Source organism: Nanorana parkeri, unplaced genomic scaffold, assembly GCF_000935625.1.
Source record: "Nanorana parkeri isolate BGI_ZX_2015 unplaced genomic scaffold, ASM93562v1 scaffold2061, whole genome shotgun sequence".
Classification (NCBI taxonomy): domain Eukaryota; kingdom Metazoa; phylum Chordata; class Amphibia; order Anura; family Dicroglossidae; genus Nanorana; species Nanorana parkeri.
Window position 1 is genome coordinate 181,734 of NW_017308329.1, and position 22,154 is coordinate 203,887.

At 42.0% G+C, this 22,154-nt stretch overlaps 1 protein-coding gene across 1 annotated transcript in view; it reads left to right on the plus strand.

Annotated features, from left to right (window-relative positions):
* Positions 1-20,444, plus strand: part of LOC108800539 (NACHT, LRR and PYD domains-containing protein 12-like) — a 32,620-nt gene extending 12,176 nt beyond the window's left edge. The window contains exons 7-12 of the mRNA XM_018572529.1: positions 1,150-1,320; positions 3,585-3,755; positions 9,292-9,465; positions 13,590-13,760; positions 14,083-14,241; positions 20,210-20,444. Of these exons, the coding sequence (XP_018428031.1) occupies positions 1,150-1,320; positions 3,585-3,755; positions 9,292-9,465; positions 13,590-13,760; positions 14,083-14,241; positions 20,210-20,444 (1,081 nt within the window). The remainder of the gene's footprint in view (positions 1-1,149; positions 1,321-3,584; positions 3,756-9,291; positions 9,466-13,589; positions 13,761-14,082; positions 14,242-20,209) is intronic.
* The last annotated feature ends 1,710 nt before the right edge of the window (positions 20,445-22,154 follow it).

Below are 22,154 nucleotides of genomic sequence, written 5' to 3' on the forward strand. Positions count from 1 at the left end.
AGGAGGTAGCAGAGCAGAAGCTGTTTACTTTGAGAATCTCTTACTGAATACATCAGAACAGGCAGGCAGGGAGAGGAATGAGCTCTGACTCACACATTTTCACTTTTGTAGTGTAATTTAGAGCTTGAGCTACTGTATTCTGTAAACTGCAGGCATTCTTAGCAATGCAGGTAAAACATAGCCTGGAAAGCATATGAAAAGGAGCTAAAGCCATTGATTTAAAAACCAGGGAACTAACATTTTCTTAAAGTGACTCTAAACTCCAGAGTTAAATCTTAAAAATGCATTCAAGTACTCTAACTATTATCAAAAATGGGGCTTATTTGTATCACTCGGCTGTAGATCATCAAATCATCTCTGCATTCATTCTGACACTGTCCTCCCTTCTGGAGGGTGGCTACTTTTGTTCCCCGTGGTCCTTGTGTGTGGTGGGGTTAGTTTTTATTTTATTTTGTATTTATTTCCCTTTTTTAGCACCTTTTTATATAGTTTTTACTTTTTAATTACTTTTTTTAATTTTTATTTAATTTTTGTATTTTTTTTAACCTTTTGATCACGTTTTTTATTTTATTCTTTTGTATTAAAATTTGTAATCTTTTTGTATCACTATTTTTCATTTTTATTTTGTATTTGTTATTTTTTTCACCTAACTTTATTGATATCACACAGGGAATAACAAGACCCTATGTGATGTCATCCAGAGGTGACAGGCTTATGAGGTTGCCCTCCAGTACAGAAAATCCAGCACAGCATTATGCTGGATCTTCTGTACAGCTCCACATGTGACAGCTGATACAGGAAGCACTGTGAATACAGCGTTCCTGTGTCACTGATCACAAAGCAAATCAGGGAATGGATGTTCTCTGGTCTGCTCCCCACTCTCCATCTTAAAATTATTGCTGTGGTCCCAGGTCCCCCAGAATAGCGGGGGAGCCCGAACATCACGGAGGGGGCTGCTGGGGGGAAGGACCTTGGAGGGGGGGTGGGAGGGGGACAGACAAGCAGGCTGCTCTACAAGTGATCTCCTGAGCTTAGTTTCACTTTAAGAAGAGGTCACCAGTGGAGCCCCCATTATTCCTTAGTACATGCTTTCACTTGTAATATCTCAAACTTTAAGTAAGTTCTCTATTATATGCTTTTTTTCTGTAGCCTGAGTAGCAATGGCCTAACACAGAATGCATTGGATCATCTGGCACCTACTATATGTATTAACCAGAGCCTGAAGTTACTTGACCTGTCTTACAACAATATGGATGGACCTCAGCTCAGTGACCTGATGACAGCTCTCTCCAGCGCTTCCTGCAGGATAGAAGAGTTACTGTAAGTACAAGAGGCTACCAGTGTCCTGGAGCAGTTAGGGTGGTAAAGCAAATTACTGTGTATCTCCTCTACATATTACAATGATGACACAAGATGACTCATACTTCCACAATCTCTGGTAGCTTCTGGGGAACATGGCTCTGACCCCTTGGTCCCGCAGGACAGGTGAACTTCATTTTTGGCTCACGGGGTAGGCCTTAGTTATTTCTCACCTCTTGTAGAAAGGTGTTTCTTCTCTTGACTACTGAAATGCATTTTATACAATAAAATACTTGTGTTTTATTGCAGTAAAGTGTGCCAGTGTAAACAGGCTCTCAGGTCTAGACTCTTTGCTACATATTATACATAAGGATAAGCAGACTGGTGTTATAACTAAACCAGCTATAATATGCATATTGAATGAGATCTGAAGTCTCTACATAATTGACTACTACAATAACTGACTAGAAAACGAGTATTGTACTATACCAGCCTGTCTCAAACTCTTAACATAGGAGGAACCCTTGTAAATAACTTTCAAGTCTCGGAATCCATCGGAAGTCTACAGTTCACAGTACCTTAGCATGTACAAACAGCTGCAATATAAGAATAAATAGAAGAATAAGAAATGTGGCGTACTTTAGTGTAAATTAAAGTAAAATTATAAAGTTCTCTTACATTGGTAAGGACCCCTCTGATTGTTGTTTAGTGGAAGAAGTTCCACCTTGCATTGGTGGTAACTGGGAGAAGTGGGCCATTACACTGGAAAATGCTCTATACATTGGGGAGCAGTGGCAAGAATGTTCTTTACAGTGGCTGTCACTGGAAACAATACTCAATAAATTAGTGATCAAAGGGTTGAATGCTTCTTTACTGGGGGTCAGTGGCAAGATCATCCCTTACACTGGTAGTCAATGGGAAGAATTTCCCTTACATTGGGTTCAATGAAAAGTAATCTCCCTCTTACAGCAAGTTACAAATAAGAATTCTTGACTCATGTCAGTGGTTACAAATCTGAGAGTCAGAAACCATTCTGATCAACATTGAGCAATGTTGCTCAGAAGCCCAGCATTGCTTAAGGAAGATGGCAACCTCCAGTTTTATGTATCTGATAAAACCCACATATATTAACATTGTTATGCTACTGGCTTGTCCTTTTCAGGAAATCCAGGAGCCACAGGTGCCTAGCTGGGGCACCTATACCTTTATGCACCACTGAACTAGTTATCTAGTGCATTTGAAACTTTATCTTGCCCTAAGTTTTACTACTGATTTATGATATCTGCAAGGCAGAGTTATCCAGCTTTGGGGATTTACAATTCATACCCTTTGACTGAATGGATCGTTATCAGCACCTTTGTACTTTGTGCATATTTGCATATATGGGTAGCTCCTGGATATCCCGATAAGGACAAGTGAGCATACATAGGAAGATTTTAGTATGAGTTTTCATATGAAAAGTCTCATCAGAACAGTGCATAATGCCATCGCAGATTTTTTTCATCACTATGGGCGAAGTCAATTGTTGATTTTACCCCTACTGACTATTAGAAAATCCAACTAACGTTCTGAAAAAAAACATTTCTAATGAAATTCTTATCACATATACCCAGCTTAAGGCTGGCTGTACACTTTTAGAATTTTGTTAAAACGTTCATTGGAATAACAGAATTAGATCACGCCATTGTTGAGTCAACTAATTGTGTTCAAAAGCCCCTAAAAATTGATTTCAGATGTGATACTTGAATGGAATCCCAGACATATTGAATAGGTTTCTTTGTGCCCCGCACATATGTATTACAATATGTAATTGTTTTTACCAATGAAAAACACATTCATGGTTAGAACTTCATTCAGAACAGAAGGTATTTAAATGTCTAATTTAATCAGAAATCCAAAAAATAGGCTTCGTCCTCATTTTAGGATGGTGGATGGAGCCATGCAAACCATTTGTTGTGCCCCTGTGGCCAACTGTGCATCCATAACTGTATGGATCCAGCTTTATATTATAACAGCATTTATTCCACGCTCAAACATTTCAAGCTTGTTGGCCATCATCAGTGCAGTGCATGGAAACAATGGCTTCGTTGGTATATACGGTAGGTTAAAAGAGGTTTTTGTTGCATGTTTCTAGGTTTTCTGTGATTCTCTCTCTCTCCCCCTCCCCCCCCACCCCTCTGTTGTTGCACCAGGCTACAAGATGGCATCTGACAGGGATCAACCTACTGGATTAGTCATTTAGCAGATATGTATTATGATCTTCTATTGGCCTTTCCTTTTTACAGATTGAATCGTGCCAACCTAACGCATACTTCCTGCTCTCAGTTGGCATCAGCAATAAAATCAAGCCAGTCGCTGAGGAAACTTGACTTGACTGATAACAGATTGGAGGGTCCTCATTTCTCTGATCTGACGACAGCTTTGTCCAGTCCCACCTGCAGGATAGAGGAATTAGTGTGAGTATATTAGGCATTTATCATGTACACCTGGCTGTTCCACATTAGGAACATCATCCTTTTTTAGTTATGCATATTCTAGGGAACATTTAAAAACATTGCTTCAGCCTCGACTATCATGAAATATGTTTTTTTTTGGCTTTAATTCTTCCAGAAAAATAGAAGGGTACTTCCTAGTATGTGAGGGTGCATAATCTCTCATGTGCTCAAGTACAGCCTCATAGCTGTATATCTGCAGTGTGAGATCTAAGGCACTGCTACCTCTGGCTGTTAGTCTCAAGAGATTTGGAGTGAGTTTATATGATGTCACTACTGTGCTGTTCTCCTTACTGGAGGTGCAGACATGAGGAAGACAAGCCCTGCCTCAACCAAGATGGCCGCCTCCGCGCAGAGACATGGTAGAGAGCAAGGTAAGTTTTTAATGGGGGAAAGATTTGCTGCAAGGAGACCACAGGTGATATTGGTGACCAGTCCTTTCCCCTCTACCTGCCTTTTTTTTTTAGCACAACTTCCAGGGTTCATTCTCTTTTTAGAAATATTTATCAGGTTTATTGTGTGTGTTCCCATTGGAGAGATTCCCAACCACTTCCTGTCCTCACTGATGTAAGGGTTAAATCTCCCCATTAGATACACTGAAAGCAATAAAAACATAAAAGAGGCTCTAACATTTCCCTGCCTTATCCAAAGCTAAACAAACATTTTTGATGGAAGCGGGTTTAATTTCTGAATGACCTACAGTATAATCCAAAAAGGTCAATAATTCCCAGATTCTCAGCACCGGCTTCTTACATTCTCAAAGAGAGGTTTTATAACATATAATAATGTAAAACATAGGTCAGCTACAGTGCTAGCTGGATAGCATTACCAGTTTGATGATTATTTAAAGGAAAACTCCACTTTTGTTCAAGCCCTGTTGAAGTCAGAAAAATACATATGAAGTCAGATAGGCATTGTTCTAACAACCTCAATTTTTATAGTCTTGTCTCCTCTTTCATGTTACAGCAGTAGTGCCAGGTTTATAAGTGTAACTGTGCAGTCAAATAGGCACCAGATTTATACCCAGTGTACTCAGTAATCAGCAATCAGTAACAGCACTGGTCAGACACACCCTTTTCCTACCTTATAAAGGTGCCCATACACTGCACGATTATCGTACGATAATCGTATGCGATCGGTTTTTCGTACGATAATCGAGCAGTGTGAACGGAGACGTGCGACCGTTTCTACTGTACGGTCGCACGTCTTCTGTCGAACCAGCATGTTCGAAAACCAGCCGGGAATCGTACGATTCTCGGCTGGTTAGAACGGTGCTCGGAAGATAAATGCTGAACGGGCCGGTGTGCGCACGCGCACACTGCCCGTTCAGCATTGCGGTCATCGGAAGCCCGCCCCTCAGGGGGGCGGGCTTGCGATGATCGAGAGTGCGATCTGCCTGTCCAAGATAGGCAGATCGTACGTTTTTTTAATCCCTTTACAACCATCGCAAGACTAAAGTCTTGCGATGGTTGTAGAGTGTATGGCCACCTTAAGGGTGTGCTTTTACTCAGCTCCACCAACATAGAGCAGTGAAGTGATAATGTAGAAGGCAGCATTTTCACTGTGAGAAGAAGAATCAGTCATGAATAAGCTCCTTCCTTTTCCCAACAGTTTTTCTCCTGCTACTGAGACTGATCATGTGACCATAGCATTTAGCATTCGGTAAGCAGCAAGTGACATCAATACATGCGTCAGTATCCACATAACAGAAACAAATGTGCAGTGCCTCTAGCTAAAATCCTTGCAATTGATACCATTGAACAGTTGAGAATTTTTGTTTTCTCTCAACAAATGGGGTTTAACTTTAAAAGAGAACTATGGGGTAAGGGTTTTCCCCCATAGTTCTCTTAAGGGTCACGGGAGGACATATACTAGCGTCCTCCGTGACCCAAAGCTCAGTATATCGTGAGCTATAGCTTGCAGTATACAGAGACCGCTGCAGCGGGGACAGATCCCGAAATTACTGTCGAGATCCACCCAGCTGCGTGAGTGACAGCTGGCTCTGCCTATCTAGAGGTACCCGCCCCCTATCCCCGTCCGTTCCTCCACTCAGCACTGAAGGATCGGAGATGGGAGGGAGTGGGGATCCCTAACAGTCACCGTTCTCTGCCGGAAAATGATCGAGAAGTGAGCGAGCGACGATATGTGTTTGCTCACTTCCCGATCTATTGAGCCAACGTGTGACAGTTTCATTGTCACACGTCGGCTCGTACTATGAGGATGAGTGATTTTCACTCACCTCATAGTTCTCCTTTAAGTCGAAGAATAAAATAGAAACCCTGGGTTCTGCTTATGGCAGATTTCCTATATATTTATACAGTATAGTCTAGTAGTCATTCAACTGCAGAGCCAGCGTTATGCACAGGTGTTACATCATTTATTAACTAAAATCATATAGTGTTACTTTGCCCTCTGAAGCTTAGCCCTGTTGATAAGACAGATGACAAAGGTCTGAGTCTGTCTAGACACATACTATGTTAGTCAATTATAAATAAAGTTTAAGACCAACCAATGTAATTTTGGATAGATTGGGGAAGGACTAGAACCCGTTAGGTGTGTACTGCCATCCAGATAGGTTGCCACCTTTTCTTCAAGTAAAACCCGAACACTCTAGTGCTACGCGCAGCATTTTTTGGGGGGAGAATATAGAGTAGAGAGCGAGGGGAGGCAGCCAGGAGAGAGAGCAAGAAGAGACAGCCAGGGGAGGGAGTAAGGAGACCGGCTATAGAGGACTAACAATCCCAGCAATACAATATAGAGCAATACAAAATAATATGAAGCAACATACTCTGTGTTGTTGCGGGGTGGCATCCTGATGTCTCCATGTTCTCAGGTGGCCTGTGTAGGCTCTCAGGTGGCCTGTGTGGGCTCTCAGGTGGCCTGTGTGGGCTCTCAGGTGGGCTGTGTGGGCTCTCAGGTGAACTCTGGACACTCTCAGGTGAGCTATGTGCACTCTCAGGTGAGCTATGCAGACTTTTAGGTGACTATATGGACTCTCAAGCGGGCTGCATGGGCCCTCAGGTGGGCTATACAGACTTTCAGGTGGGCTATGCAGGCTCTCAGGTGGCTGTGTAGGGTCTCAGGTGTGCTCTGTGGGCTTCTAGGAGTGCTGTGTGGCCTGTGTTGTGTCTTATCAGTGATCCAGGGGCGGGCAGCGTGGTGCCAGAAAGACAGAGGAGGGGATTTCCCCGTCTGCGCCTGTTTACAGGTGCCCTTGGCTCACAGGCAGATGTGGCTGGCTGTCACAGACTTACCCGGCGAGGTCCCCGCACTCCAGCGACGTGTCGTCTCGTGCGTGACGTCACGGCGGTTCCTCCCACGGGGCGCGGCTATCAGGGTAAAGGGTCAGCTGGCTCGTCACTCGGCGTTCTCTCGTTTTGGAGACTCGAGTGACGAACAGAGAACCTGCAAGAAAGAGAGCCGGATTTCAGCAGCATCCGAACACGCAGAGCCTTCAGACAAGCCAGTTTCCCCTGCCGCTGTGAGCTAAGAGCTATCCAAACAGCTAACTGCAAGTATCGTGGGTCTCAGACCCAAGTGCCTCAGAGACCGCTGTGTGTTACTGTGCTTGCTAATCTTGCCATTATCTGAACTGCTCTCAAACTAATCATTTAAAGCCACTGTGTACTAGTTGAAGTGCATGAAAACTGTCTGTGATCCAATTGCCTATGCAGTGTCTCCTGCTCCTGTGCTTGCCAATTCTGCTGCTGTATATGCTAACTGTTACTTTGCAAAATACCATAGATCAATAACCAAGTGCTTGATATACATATCTGTCCTGTGCAACTAACTGCATGTTCCTACACTGCGTGCTATAACTGTCATTGTTTAGAGTTGATGTGTATAGATGCATAGAGGTAGTATTCGTTTCTGTCTGACAGACTGCCTAAGGATTCTGCTGCCATACTTATAACTTCACAGTAGTTGCAGGTTGGTGCTCCTGGCGGCAGGAGTGGGGTCTGTTAACCACTACTCACAGTGACCATCCCACCTAATTGGCTAAGGAAGTATATGATGAGTGCGGTCTCCCTACTGCACTTGGTGTAATTGGGAGCGGCTCACTGACCTTCCCCCTAAACCTCCTTAATCCCTACGAGTTCTGCAGCTGTGATCCTGGTACACCTTACTAGCCTTGACACTGGCTGAGGTCCTGCACTTGCTGGGTGTCACAACTGTGACCTGGAATCAGGAATGTGGACCCTCCTGCTACACTTGCAAGGATACCTAGTTCAAAGAGTGCAAGCAGTGTAGGCTGACAACTCCTAGAGCTGGAGTACAAGCAGGGAATGGAGCTGATGAGCTGAATTAGGCAGGGGAAGTCAGGTTCAGCTGGAAGTTCAAGTACAAGGCAGGGTGCTACAATGCTGAGTAGATAGCATGGGGTCCCCAGGATGTGGAGTCTAGGGGTGAGACGTTCTTTATCAGAGCTCCTGATGGTGGAGATGGACTTGGCTGTGTGCTGATACCAGGTCACAATCCCTAGGTTCACCCAACTCAGCTAGTCGCTGCCGAAGACTCAAAGTTCTCGATAGGCTGCGGACACAGGTACAGGGTACGAATCAAAGGTTAGGGACAGGCTGAAGACTAGCACTTCCAGGGATGAGCCAAAGTTAGGAACAGACTGTAGACAAGGATTTCCAAGGACAAAATGAAGCACAGGGCAGACTGCAGACAGGGATATCCACGGACAAAGCAGAGTACCGGACAGACTGTGGACAAGGATTCCCAAGGACAATCCAGAGTTCGGTACACAGTTAAGCTAAAAGAATTTAGCTTCAACGGCAATCGGGGTCTCAGCATCTAGTTTAGGAAAGTGTTGCTCTGCCAGTGTGCCTTGCACTGCCCTGGGTTTAAACAGAGTAAGCAAGAGGAGGAACCACAGGATTGGCCACCCGCTGAAATCATTGATTGATTGCATAAGAATCAGCAGGAAAGGGCGGCTGACGCCTGAAGCTGTCAGACTAGTGCAAAAGCAAGTTAGGAAGAGAGCACATGCCTGGAGGACTACACGTAATAGCACAGCCTTGCATGCCTGCAGGAGCAGGAGTAAAAGGTCTGCACATAGTTGTGGAACTACAAGTGACAGCTCAGCTGCAACCCTGCAGCTGAACTGTGACATGGGGACCTTGACAGCCATATCTTTAAAAAATGTAAAGTGCCGCTATCGGCACTTAGCGTCTTGTGCCTGGGTCTCAGCTGGCTGGAAACCCAGGCACAAGACTAAAAAACCTGACTGTAAAGGTGAATCCCGGACAGGTGGCAACCCTGCATCCAGAGCTCAATTAGAGATATTTTTCCTTGCTTTCCGTCCAGTTAAGAATAGTTTAACTGAACAGGAAGTGAGGCAAAATTTGCAACACTAGCATGGACAGCAATTAAAAGTTGACAGTGATTCTAGCATTTCTCCACTCTATAAAAAAATGTTTTGGCTTGATAGGTTTGATGTATTCATCAAGGCACCCTTCCTAACCACACTTTTTATTTTGTGTTTCCTTTACAGTCTGAGCTGTGATGGTAGAAAGCTGGACAGTTCCTCTATCCAACTGGACTCTACAATAAGTGCTAATCAATCTCTGAGGTCTCTGAACTTGTCAGGAAGCTGTCTGATTGGTCCTCTGTTCACTAACCTAATGGACGCTCTTTCTAGCCCGTCATGTAAACTCCAAGAAATAATGTAAGTGCAAAACTTAAAACTGCTCAAACAGTGCTACTTTTTCTCATTTGGTTCATATCAGTGTCTTTGACCCCGCTGGGGGACAATTCTTTCTACTTCCAGTTACAACGTTGTCATATCAACAGGAGGTGAAAGGAAGTCTCCCAAATAGGTACATACTGGTAATAAAGACACTTCTAGGGTCCCATAAGGCATTAGAGACTCAGAAGAGGGTCCGTTCTCCTTAAAAGAGAAAATACATTCCAGAATTTCCACTTTAAATATTACACTTTCAATGTGCACCAAAAGATACATAATTGTCTGAAACAAGTGCAGCACCCACCTCCTCGGTCATCATTCCAGCACAGGTGCACTTCAGATTGCTCTTGGAAACATGAATAACAGTGTTCTTTCACACATGCTTTGCATCTTTTGTTACATTCAAGTTGTATGATTATTATCCAAAATGTTAGGGTACAAGGAGGGATGTAAGGTAACAAGGAAGGTTAATGTGCATATTAAGTGTTGGTTAGTGTTAGGGTAACAAGGAGGGTTAATGTGCAGATTAAGGTTACAGGGAGGGTTAGTGTTTAGGGTTAGTGCTAGTGTTAGAGTAACAAGGAGGGTTAATATGCAGATTAAGGTTACAGGGAGGGTTAGTGTTAGGGTTAGTGCTAGTGTTAGGGTAACAAGGAGGGTTAATATGCAGATTAAGGTTACATAGTTACTCAAGTTGAAAAAAGACACAAGTCCATCAAGTTCAATCTATAGGTTACAGGGAGGGTCAGTGTTAGGGTAACAAGGAAGGTAAATGTGCAGATTAGGGTTACAGGGAGGGTTAGTGCTAGTGTTAAGGTAACAAGGACGGTTAATATGCAGAGCAGGGCTAATGTTAGTGCTAATGTTAGGGTAACAAGGAGGGTTAATGAGCAGATTAAGTTTACAAGGAGGATCAGTGTTATGGTTAGTGTTAGCGTAGAAAGGAGAGCTAATGTACAGATTAATTTTACAGGGTGGGTTAGTGTTAGGTTAACAAGGAGGGTAAATGTGAAGATTAGGGTTACAGGTATGGTTGGTGTTAGGATTAGTGCTAGTGTTAAGGTAAAAAGGAGGGTTTATATGCAGATTAGGGATACAAGGAGGGTTAGTGTTAGGTTTAGTGCTAATGTAAGGTAACAAGAAGGGTTGATGTACAGATTAATGGTACAGGGAAGGTTAGTGTTCGCGTAATAAGGAGGGTTAATGTGCAGATTAAGGGTACAAGGAGGGTTAGTGCTAGTGTTAGGGTAACAAGGAGGGGTAATGTGCAGATTAAGGTTGCAGGGAGAGTTAGCGTTTGGGTTAGTGCTGATGTTAGGGTAATAATGGGGTCTGCAGGAGGATGCAGGATATCTGCATCATTAAACATCCAGCACCAGTTTCTCTGCACTGAAAGCTAACGTATCACCCCCAGGTGCCTGTACATACCTTGGTACTGTGTCTGGCACCTCAAGAACCTTGAAACCTAGAGCACTCTAATACGCATATTTCTACCTAGTAAATCAATCGTTCCTGTATCCTGCAGATCTCCATTTGTCCTAAGAGGACCAGCAAAGAATTATCAGAGATGGTGTGTTATAATGTCAGGGAAAGTTTATATAATCTTCAGTCTATGAAGAGACTAGGCCATTGACATAATACGTGTCCATTGTCTCCTGGTTTTATTGTATCTAACTTGAATTCATTTCTAAGTCTTAATTTTCATTTGTAATAAACTCTTAGACTGATTGTAAACAATCTCATTAATTCCTGTTCACCACTTGTTTATGTCTCTTTTCCCTTTTGCTGTTCTTCTCTCTATCTTTCATCCCATCTTCTGTTTTCTTTCTCCTTACCTTTTTTTTCCGGTTTCTACTTGTTTAGTATTTAGCCAGTTCATCTAGTCTATGTATACAACAGGTGGGTCATGTTATTAAATTCTGGCCATTTTAGAACAAATAGTCAAACTACTAGTCAAACTGGAAATCTGTGCACGGCCATGGGGGACATGGAAAACATTTATTTTTTACAACAGGGATTGTGTGTTTTTATGCAGTTTCAAGGGAAACACTGAAAATATACAAATCCTTAACATGCATGGGGATGCCTTAAAGCTGTACGTGGCTATGTAAGGCTTAACTCTTTTTTCCCCCACGTATTTTTAGCAGCAATACATGCTTTATCCGAAAGCCCCTTATTGGACTTTTGAAGCCCGCTGACCATAGTTCGAAGGCCATGAAGTGCTTTATGGTTTTAATAAAAATTCTCTTGGGCAAATCTGCACATAAGTTTACTGGAACTGCAAATCTCGAACCCGTATAATTCAGATTTAACCCATGGTGGTGGAGAACTCAAACTTCAACCCTAATGTTTTTCTGCCATCTTGTGGTTAGATAAGGGTAATGCAAATGATCGCATCCCACTTGCTTCCTTTCCTTCCATCTTATTTATACTTCTCTTTAAAGAAGTTAGTATGGTATAGGTATTGTAACAATTGCAATTGGTTTATGATAATGATTGTAAAGCTCCCGGCCGGCCGTGTAATTACAACGGCCGGCCGGGAAGCTGCTCGTCGGGCTCCACCGTTTGCTCGTCACAGACGAGTGGATTTTCGAGCCCTGCCCATAGGTGACGATTAAAACGCTTTATGGAGACATCAGGGGTCTCCAAGACCCCTAATATCACCTAGTGACCCCCAGAGAAGCTGATGAAGCAGAGATCGGCTTCATCAGCTTCTGTAGTTGGAGAGTGACACTGAATACAGGAAGTGATGTAATATACATCACTTCCTGCATTCGGGGACTGAGAGGAGATCAAAGGGAGATCGTATACTGAACTCCCTTTGATCTCCTGTCACAAAGCCACGCCGGTCCCGGCCGCATCGGGCACAGCGGACCTCGGGAACGGCAACAGCAGTGACAGCTGCAGGTAATACAAGCGATCGGGTGTCTCTAGAGACGCCCGATCGCTTGAATGTAAAGCTCCCGGCCTGCCGTGTAATTACAACGGCCGGCCTGGAAGCTGCTCGTCGGGCTCCACCGCCCTCTTGTCACAGACGCGCAGACGAGTGGATTTTTCAAGCCCTGTAATATATACATAAGTATAGTCCCTGGAGTTGCTGTACCCACCTTGTACCGCACATATATATACATGTATATATATTTGCAATTTGATCAGATAATTGTATTGAAGTGTGTAACACCCTACCAACACCTCCACCACAGGAACTCTCTTCTCTTGTTTGATCTCTGAGTGCCTCCTAATGCCATCTTTTTCTTCTAGAGCAGAGGTGTCAAACTCCTCTGCTACATACACAGTGGGCCAAAATTTAAAAAATGCTCCAAGTCGAGGGCCGGGCTGGTTCACACAGTATAATACCGTGGTCTATACAGTATATCATACAGTATAATACAGCGGCATATACAGTATATCACACGGTATAATACCGCAAAAATTTACAGTATATCACACGTATATAATAACAAAGCCTGTAGATTTAATTATTAAAAACCATGATAATAATTAAAATAAAACTTTTTTATTTACTTTCCCTTTAAGAAATAGCCTAAATATTTAAATAATAAAAGCCAAAAACAGAGGATTTACAACAAAATAATTTACTTACAAAAAACTTTTTCCCATCTGGTGCCCGCTTCTGTGGATTCTTCCCCTGCTTTCTCCCCTCATTGCGCAGGGCAGATATCAGTGGGGATGTTTTAAAAAAAGTTTTATCTCTATTATTTAAATTACAGTTAAAAAAAAAAAGTATGTTGGGGTGATGCTCAATGGGGACAGTATTGTTCCCTTTTCTTTATCTCCATCAAGATGAAGACATCAACGTTGATACTTTGAGGGGTCTGCTGGCTCTGTTTAACCCAATGACAGTCGGAGAATTACTTTGTACAGATCTGGTTCACAGAAATTGAAATCTGACAAACCTCTGGCATAATGTGATATTACATGAAAGTGTTTGAAAATTCTTTGCGCTTGTAAACAAAAACTAAGGAACGTTTATTTTAGCATATATTCACACTGATTAAACATTCACAGATATTCACAGGGCTAAAGGCCTTGCAAATTGTTTATGAATAGACGCAGCTTTGTTAACCTTTTACTTGTCTCTGCAGATTGAAGGATAGTGGATTAACAGACGGGTCCTCTTCTCAGCTGGCATCAGCAATAAGTCAAAATCAGTCTCTTAGGAAACTGGACCTGTCCTTCAACCACCTGGTTGGTCCTCACTTTAAAGACCTATTGACAGCTCTGTCCAGTCCAACATGCAGGATACAGGAACTACAGTGAGTATCCCACATTTATACTGTTCTAAGAGTATGGACACACAGGTATTTAATCTCCATTTGTAAATCAGAAAGAAGCCTGAAACACCATCCAGGTCTTCCGTCCTTGCTTGTTTCATCACATGAATATTAACTATTTGCTATTTGAGTTTTTGTTGTTTTTCTTAATCCTCATTTAAAACTGCAGCATGGTGCAGCTAATGTGGTTGTTTGTTTTGTTTATATTTTAAGAAATTCTTTCCAATGTTATTTGCTTGCATTTTGGTTGAAGATTGGGTAATATTTGAGTTCTGCAAAGAGGTTTTCTGTGTTTCTCCCACAGACTGGAAAAGGTCGGGATGACTGATGAACATGCCCCATTGCTTCTTTCTCTGAGAACCAATCAGAGCCTTTCAGTCCTGGATGTAAGACGTAATTTTAGCGGCAACAGCGCACTCGGCAGCATTACTGACCAGTTACTGGAATCCCTGGAAGTTCTTCGGTAGGTAGAATACATCAGCTATAGTGAACCTGTCACGCTTTATACAGCTACCTATTTTGCTGCACAGTTTTATTTTCTGCACACATACTACATTATCATTCCTTTCTGATTTTACCAAATTTTCACTTTGCTTTGTCTTTCTGCCACTTTTTTCTAGAATTGAGATGTCATGAGTAAATACATGGGCTGATATCTCTACCCTCCTTCTAAAATGATATCTGCCTGGCTGTGATGCTGAATCATTCATTGGCTTTAATTATGTCCAGGCCATTGACCCAGGACAGCTATGCAGATTAGGGAAGTCAGGGAAAAGTCATAAGTTACTATCTTCATGCTGTGATTAAAGCCAGAGGATCAGTATGACAGACAGTAAGCTTTTTCAGGAGAGGGCCAAATCGTGAGCTCCTGTGTTTATCTCACAACATGTTTCTTTGCTTTAAATTTCAATAAAAGTATATGTCAAGCTAATATTATTTTTTCTGGTTGTGGATAAAGAGAGGAAGAACAACTGGTGGGATTCCAAGGCTTGTCTGGAGAGAATTTCCCTCACTTCCTGTTCTGCTGGTGATGGTTTCATCAGACAGGAAGTGAGGGAAAACCTGCAACAAGGACACAGACAGAAATAAAAATCTGACAGGGCCTACAGCCTTCTCCTACTATACGAAAAGAAAAAAAAATTCTGCCTGTGTTGCTGTTAAAGTGTTCCCCTCGCTTCCTGTCTGGTAAAGCGTTGTCAGGAAGTGAGGGAAAATGTCTAATGGAGCCCCATTCCAAAAATAAGAAACAACAATTTAGCTGGACATACACTTTAACATTAGGATTTAATATGAATCATTATTTCTGCATTTGTCCTACCTGCTTTCCTGTAAAAATGTTCTGTTTTCAACACATTGGAGTTTATTTATAAAACTTCTGCCCGGCTATGCTGTTTGCATGCCACTAGCGCCATCTAGATGATGAAGGGTATAGGAATTTTCCATACTTGTAAGCACCACCTAAGGGGGCTAGTGAAATGTGAACGGCATCTAAGGAGCTAACACAAGACTAGATTTCCTTCACACAGAAGAATATATCTCTGCTAATTATGGAAAAATGTTTGGCCTACACATGGAAAATGTGCCTCTTCTCTACCTATAGCTAGTTGAGACCACCTCTTAGCCTATATAGACCAACTTTTAGCCTCTAAGTAGCTATAATATCCATCTATAACTTATTTGAGAAGAATATATCCATGCTAATTCTGGAAAATATGTTCGGCCTACACATGGAAAAGACACCCCTTTCCACCTATAGCTAGTTGAGACCACCTACCGTATTAGCCTATATAGACCACCTTTTAGCCTCTAAGTAGCTATAATAGCCATTTATAACTTATTTGAGAAGAATATATCTCTGCTAATTATGGAAAAAATGTTTGGTCTACACATTGAAAAGACACCCTTTCCACCTATAGCTAGTTGAGACCACCTATTAGCCTATGTAGACCACCTATTGGCCTCTAAGTGGCTATAATAGCCACTTATAGCTTATTAGAAAATAGTATTACTCTGATAATTATGGGAAAAATGTTTGGTCTACACAGGAAAAAGACATCTCCTTTCCACATATAGGCATAAGCCTATCGTGTCTAATGAAAAACCATCCCGAAGCAATATCTGGGAATTATCTTGAATACTTAGTGAAAATTCAGGTCCTTTCTTCATAAAGTTGGCAGGTTTGATGAATGAGCTATGATACAGACAAGTAGGGATTTGGCATGATGTGCCTAACTAATTAATATCAAATTAAAGACTTGTTTTGGGGAAAGATGATTTCTTGAAGTTAGCTTGAGCTATACTGTAATTTAAGCGGCAAGGTTTCTGTTTACACAGGCCCCAGTGACCTTTTTCCCAAAGTCCTGAGAGAACACTCTAGACTTCTCATGGATACTCATATCGACCTACAAATTATCAAAAGCATATTTTTAAAGTCCATCTCTGGGCAAAGGTACCACTTTCTCTACCCACTCCTCCGGACCACCCAGCTCCCATCCATTAGCCAATTGTTTTTTTGTTTTTTAAATAAAAAAAATGCTTTTTAGGTCAACCAAGTCCATCATCATAGTTTTAATGCCTGAGCAAAGCAACATGTTTACTTTAAAGACGTCCTAGAGCAGTAGGGACCAGACATTTCTAACTGGTCACTTGGATAAAGCCCTGATTTGAAACCTGTTTAATAAAATATTCTGTCTGGTTAGTATGTCATCCCCCTTTCAAACTCATTGGCCCCGAAATCATATCTTCTACACTTACACCAAAATGCCCTCTTCTGATAAATGTATAAATACACCAAAAGAAGTGCACTGGCACTCTTGGTGTTTTCTACATTCTTATGTGATTACACAAGTCATAACGAGAACCTGCAGGCCAGGAGTGAAGTGTTTTACGTATTGATCCCGATGATTGTAGAAGGGAATTTGTATCGGGGGTAGGCAACCTTGGCAATCCAGCTGTGGTGAAACTACAAATCCCATGAAGCATTGCAAGACTCTGAAAGCCACAGAAACTACTCCCATAGGCAGAAGCATGATATGATTTGTAGCTTTACCACAGCTAGAGTACTGAGGTCCCCTACTCCTGATTTATATACTGTATTTACACTCCTTTGATGCTGCTAAGCCATAAGATCAGTAGTTCTGATTTATTCCACTTCTGGCAAAGCCTTCCGACTTGGTGGCATTCTACAAATATATAAATATGCATATATTTATATGTGTTAGGAAAAGGAATGTATAGATCAATATCCATGCAACCTCAGTTCTTTTACAGAGAGTGTAATGTTTGTTGGATCCCAGAAACAGATGGCAAGTCCAACAGAGTATATACAAAATAATAACTAAAAATAAAACCGCAACTAGTCCCTTTCAAAATTCTAGGCCCTTCCTTTTGTGATGATATTAGCAAGAATACACACACCATACACCCCACATACAGTATATATCCAGTATATATATGCACCTGTGTGTCTTCAATGCATGTGATGTGCATGACTTTATGTACTATATACCTAGGCCTTTCTCTTCATCACTCTCTTAGACATCTCTTAATCTCACTCTTCATATGGACTTTACTGCCAGTCACTAACTCTGGAGGGATTTCTAATTGGCTGATCTGATGATCCCTTTGATGTTACATCAATCAGAACTGTTTCCATTGTGTACAGTCAAACAATGCTCCACAACCTTGAACACAGTCTGATCACAGACCCGGCTGGTCAGGAAGTTTATTACAATAAAGACTTGGTTAGCACAAGAGGTGTGTTTAAATAGAATCAGCAAAAATTATTTCCTTAATAAGCATTCATTTTCATAACCCCAAATACATCCTGCAGACATACTTACAATCATATAAATGTCCCATAACTTACAACACTTGGTACCAGGAAAATTGGATAAACCACATAGAAGTCAGGGCTGTTGGTGGGCATGAAGACATGGATGAACCCTGTCCTCCCAGCATGTACTCTTAAAAAAAATCTCATGGTTGGAAAAATATGTCTTTTTTTCTTTTCTTTTCTAGAATTGCTTTCAGTACACTTTACGGAAAGAAAGCTGGAAGGCCACAAGCCAGAACTGAAGATCTCTCTTAAGACTGTCTGATATGCAGTATTGGGGCCAAAGCTTTTGGTAAACCAGTCAATACTGTTCTGAGTCAAAGATGCAGATCAGGAAAGTCAGGGAAAGGTCAGAAGTCCTTATCTGTATGCTTGTCCTTGGCTGGTGACTCAAAGTACTAAAGCGAGAGGATCAGCATGGATCAGCATCAGCATAGTAGTTTTAAAAGGAGAGGTTAGCAGTGGTAGCTACTATGATTTTCTCATGACAGGCTTTGTTTGACATACCTAGGTTAGGAACTCCTGCAGTATGGAGTGTTCACCACAGAACTATATTGCAGTAATTAACAAACTGGCAAACAAATGTGATGTACAAAGTTGTTGAAGTTTTTTTTAAATATATGTATTTTACACAATATTCATGTTTTTCCTATTTTTGTATTTCCTCATATATCATTAATAGATGTGTGTGGACTCTCTCTAGTAAATACCCTGTGTTGCCCATCAAGAGCAAAGCAACAGGTTCACTTTAATGCCCCCTCTCCAGCTGCATATACTCACCTTCCCTTCATATCCCCTTGGCCCAGCCCAAGTTTGCCCAATTTATAATTATTGACTAGTGACCACCAGCACAGAAAGTAAGGGGACATCTCTCCAATGGGGCCACACACAGAGGTTTAAACCCTTCCACCCTCTATGCAGAATCATAAATTAAACCGTTGGCTGCCCTATTGGAGTGAACGTGTGCTTTTTTCCAACAAAGGGCAAAACAGGTCATTTGAAGGCTCCAGCAGCATGCACTCAACTTTTCTTCCCACTGCTCCATTCAGTAAAGAATGTTCCTCATACTTTCAGAAATGGAGGAGAATGTGCCTCACTCCACTTCCTCTCAAGTGACAGCTCTGGTGCTTGGTGATTGCCCCAGCATTGTCAGCTGGGGGTGGAAAGACTTCAGCCCTGTCTAAGCTCTGTACATAACAACATAGAGCTTATGTAGGACTTCTTTTCCCTTGGTTTTGGTGGCTGAACAGAGCCTCAGGAAAGTAAATGAAAGATGAGTACAGGTGAAACTCGAATAATTAGAATATCGTGCAAAGTTCATTTATTTCACTAATGCAACTTAAAAGGTGAAACTAATATATGAGAGAGACTCATTACATGCAAAGCAAGATAATTCAAGCCGTGATTTGTCATAATTGTGATGATTATGGCTTACAGCTCATGAAAACCCCAAGAACCCCAAATCCACAACCTCAAAAAAGTAGATTATTACATGCAATCAATAAAACAAGGATTGTACATAGAACAATATCGGACCTCTGAAAAGTACAAGCATGCATATGTACTCAGTACTTGGTTTGGGCCCCTTTTGCAGCACTTACTGCAATTACTTTTGCACAATATTCTAATTATTCGAGTTTCACCTGTAAGTGTAGCAGGGATGGAGGGCACTAAACTGACCTTGGGGATAGCACAGGTTCACTTGATGACCACTACGACAAAATCACCTGCAGTGAAGGCCACTTAAGTAAAATGTTGTTTTTGCTGACAAAGTCTTATGCATAGGCTTCAGTCACACGGGTGATAAAATGATGCCAGACAGAGTGGCGTCCATCGTTAACTGCTTGTCGATGATATCTCCTTTCATCATACAGGAAAATGAAGGTTAGCATACTCGCACTTACATGCATGAAAAGTGTTTCCTGTCCACACATTACTAAATTACATTTTTCTTTTCTAAATTATGGCAAACCCAACAGAAAGCTAAACATTTGAGTTATGAATATGAAGATGACTTGTAAACTTTTATTATTATATTGCAAAGATTACACAAGAATAAACTGTGATTGTTACATGCTTGCTGCACATTGTTTCTTGATCTCTAATATGAAAAATTGGGAGAATTGTCCCCTGATGCAGCGCTCGCACTAAGGTGAAGATCTGTGGGTGTTAATTTAAGTGTTGGGTGTGCTGCTTCATAGAAGTGGGGACCGGGGTGTCCGCCGTTTGCCAATAGGAACAGAAAAAAGGGGTACAGAAGCGCTACTACCATATAATGACTGGGTAAAACCCTGGAAGGGAATTTAAAACTTACCAAGAAGTGGATGTTGGCGCGTTATCATCGGCGAGGGGTGGATGGATGGGAGTCCTTGGTTGGTGGGAGTGATGGGTACTCCAAAATGTGTGAACGCAGATGGGGGTGTGTGGGTATGTTACTGCCGTGGGGACCTGAGGGGGGCTCTGTGTCAGTGGGAGCCTGTGTCCAGATGCTGTGTGTGGCAGGGGTATTGGGTAGGGGGGAGAAATGCTGATTGCACAGTGAGGAGAGGGCTTGTAAAAGTGGGCTATAGCTCGGGTGCTGAGCTGTGTGGGGCAGCCTGCAGAATTGTGACAGGCGGCTGGATGAGGACAGTGGCTGTGAGCCTGGACGCTGGGAGGATCGGGGGCGGAGACTGAGTCGCTCACTCCCTGGCTTGAAAAAGAAGACGTGCTCTTCGAAGCGCGTAGCCGCTTTGCTCTGCCACATCACATCGTATATACGCCGCTTTGCTCTGCCACATCACATCGTATATACCTCCGTTCCTTCACCCTCCACCGGCTTTATCCCTTAGACACACCGCTCGCTGTCCCGGGCCCACTGCTCGTGCCCTCGAGCGGTGTAGTCTCAGCACGCCCCCTTTACACAGACACTCAAAGGACAAGTTGGCAGGCAGTGTCTATTTATTATTGTTTGATTGGGCAGTACTGCATACCAATTAGTGTTTATAGCAACCAGTCTAATGTTTTCCACCTCCAGTAATTCAATAGATTTAAGTTGACATAGGCAGCAAAACTATTACAAATCTGATCCAATAATGTGTGTCCTACAATTGTAGATGTTTTCAAATACATAAGAACTGTGCATGAAGTGCAATGCACTGTTTTAATCAAATATGACCAGGGGAGTGCATGTCAAATGAGCCGGGGCGTGGCAAGCTCCTATGGGGCTGGCTCTGATGGGTTCTATGCGCTCCGTTAAATACAGCAGGATATGTTTGCTTTTTATAAGTTCAGAAAAGAATAATATATAAAAAGAAAACAAAAACATTGTTATATTAGTGAAACCCGCATTATTTATGCCACAGTTAAAACTCAAAGGGGAAATAGTTCTCTTGATTTGCTTCCTTTAGTGAATGAGAAAATAGCAACATTCTTCTCTTGCTTTTGTCAAAACATCTTAATAAAACTAGATTCTAAATGAACGAAAGGACAAGTTTGAACTATGTTTTATTTTTGGCTTGGTTCTGTGGTATTGGTAGCTTGCAACACCTCAACCACAGCACAGTTTCACTGACATGGCATTCCTAGAACTGGTAGTTGAATTCTCTTAGTGGTTAATATACCTGCTGTTTCAGTTGAAACTTGTCCTTTTGTAGTTTTGTTGCATATTTGCGTATTTATTTACTCATTTCCTCTAGCTCTGCTTCCTTCCTCAATACAGTCTTTGCCACAGACATCATGATGTTTCTTATCAGAGGCAAAAAAAACTGATATTGGTCTCCTAGGCAGCTCAATGCAAACACAAATGTTATCTCATATACAGGCAAACCCTATCATCGCAAGTGTATTTAATTAATTCACATGTTTGTACTTTGTGCTTGTACCAAAGATGTTGCGCCCCATTAAAGCTTTGGAGCCATATAAGTGACCATTCCAGTTTGGTCTAATGCAATACTATGAATATGTATTATTATATTAAACATTGACCTGTTTATAGTTACATAGTATTTGAGGTTGAATAAAGACATTAGTCCATCAAGTCCAACCTATTAGGATCTCATTCTAGGAGTACCTGTACCCCTGTATATTACGGTCCCTTAAGAAATCGTCCAAAAGTTTCTTGAACAATTCCACATTCTTTGCTGAAATCACCGCCTGTGGCAGTGAGTTCCAGACCCTAACTGATCTTACTGTGAAGAACCCCCTTCGCCCCTTGTGCTGGAATTTTTTTTCCACCAATTTTAGGTGGTGGCCTCTAGTTTTTGTAATGGAGTTAATTTTAAACAGTTTATCGCTAATGTTGCTGCCACCATTGAACATTTTGTACATGGAGATCATATCCCCCCTTAATCTCCTCACCTCCAATGTGAACATGTTTAAATTTAGTAGCCTCGTCTCGTAGCTCTGGTCCTCCATACCCCTAATTAGTTTGGTTGCCCTCCGCTGGACTTTTTCCAGCTCAAGGACATCTTTTCTTAGTACTGGTGACCAGAACTGGACCGCGTACTCCAGATGAGGTCGAACCAATGATCTATAAAGTGGCAAAATTATAGACTTGTCCC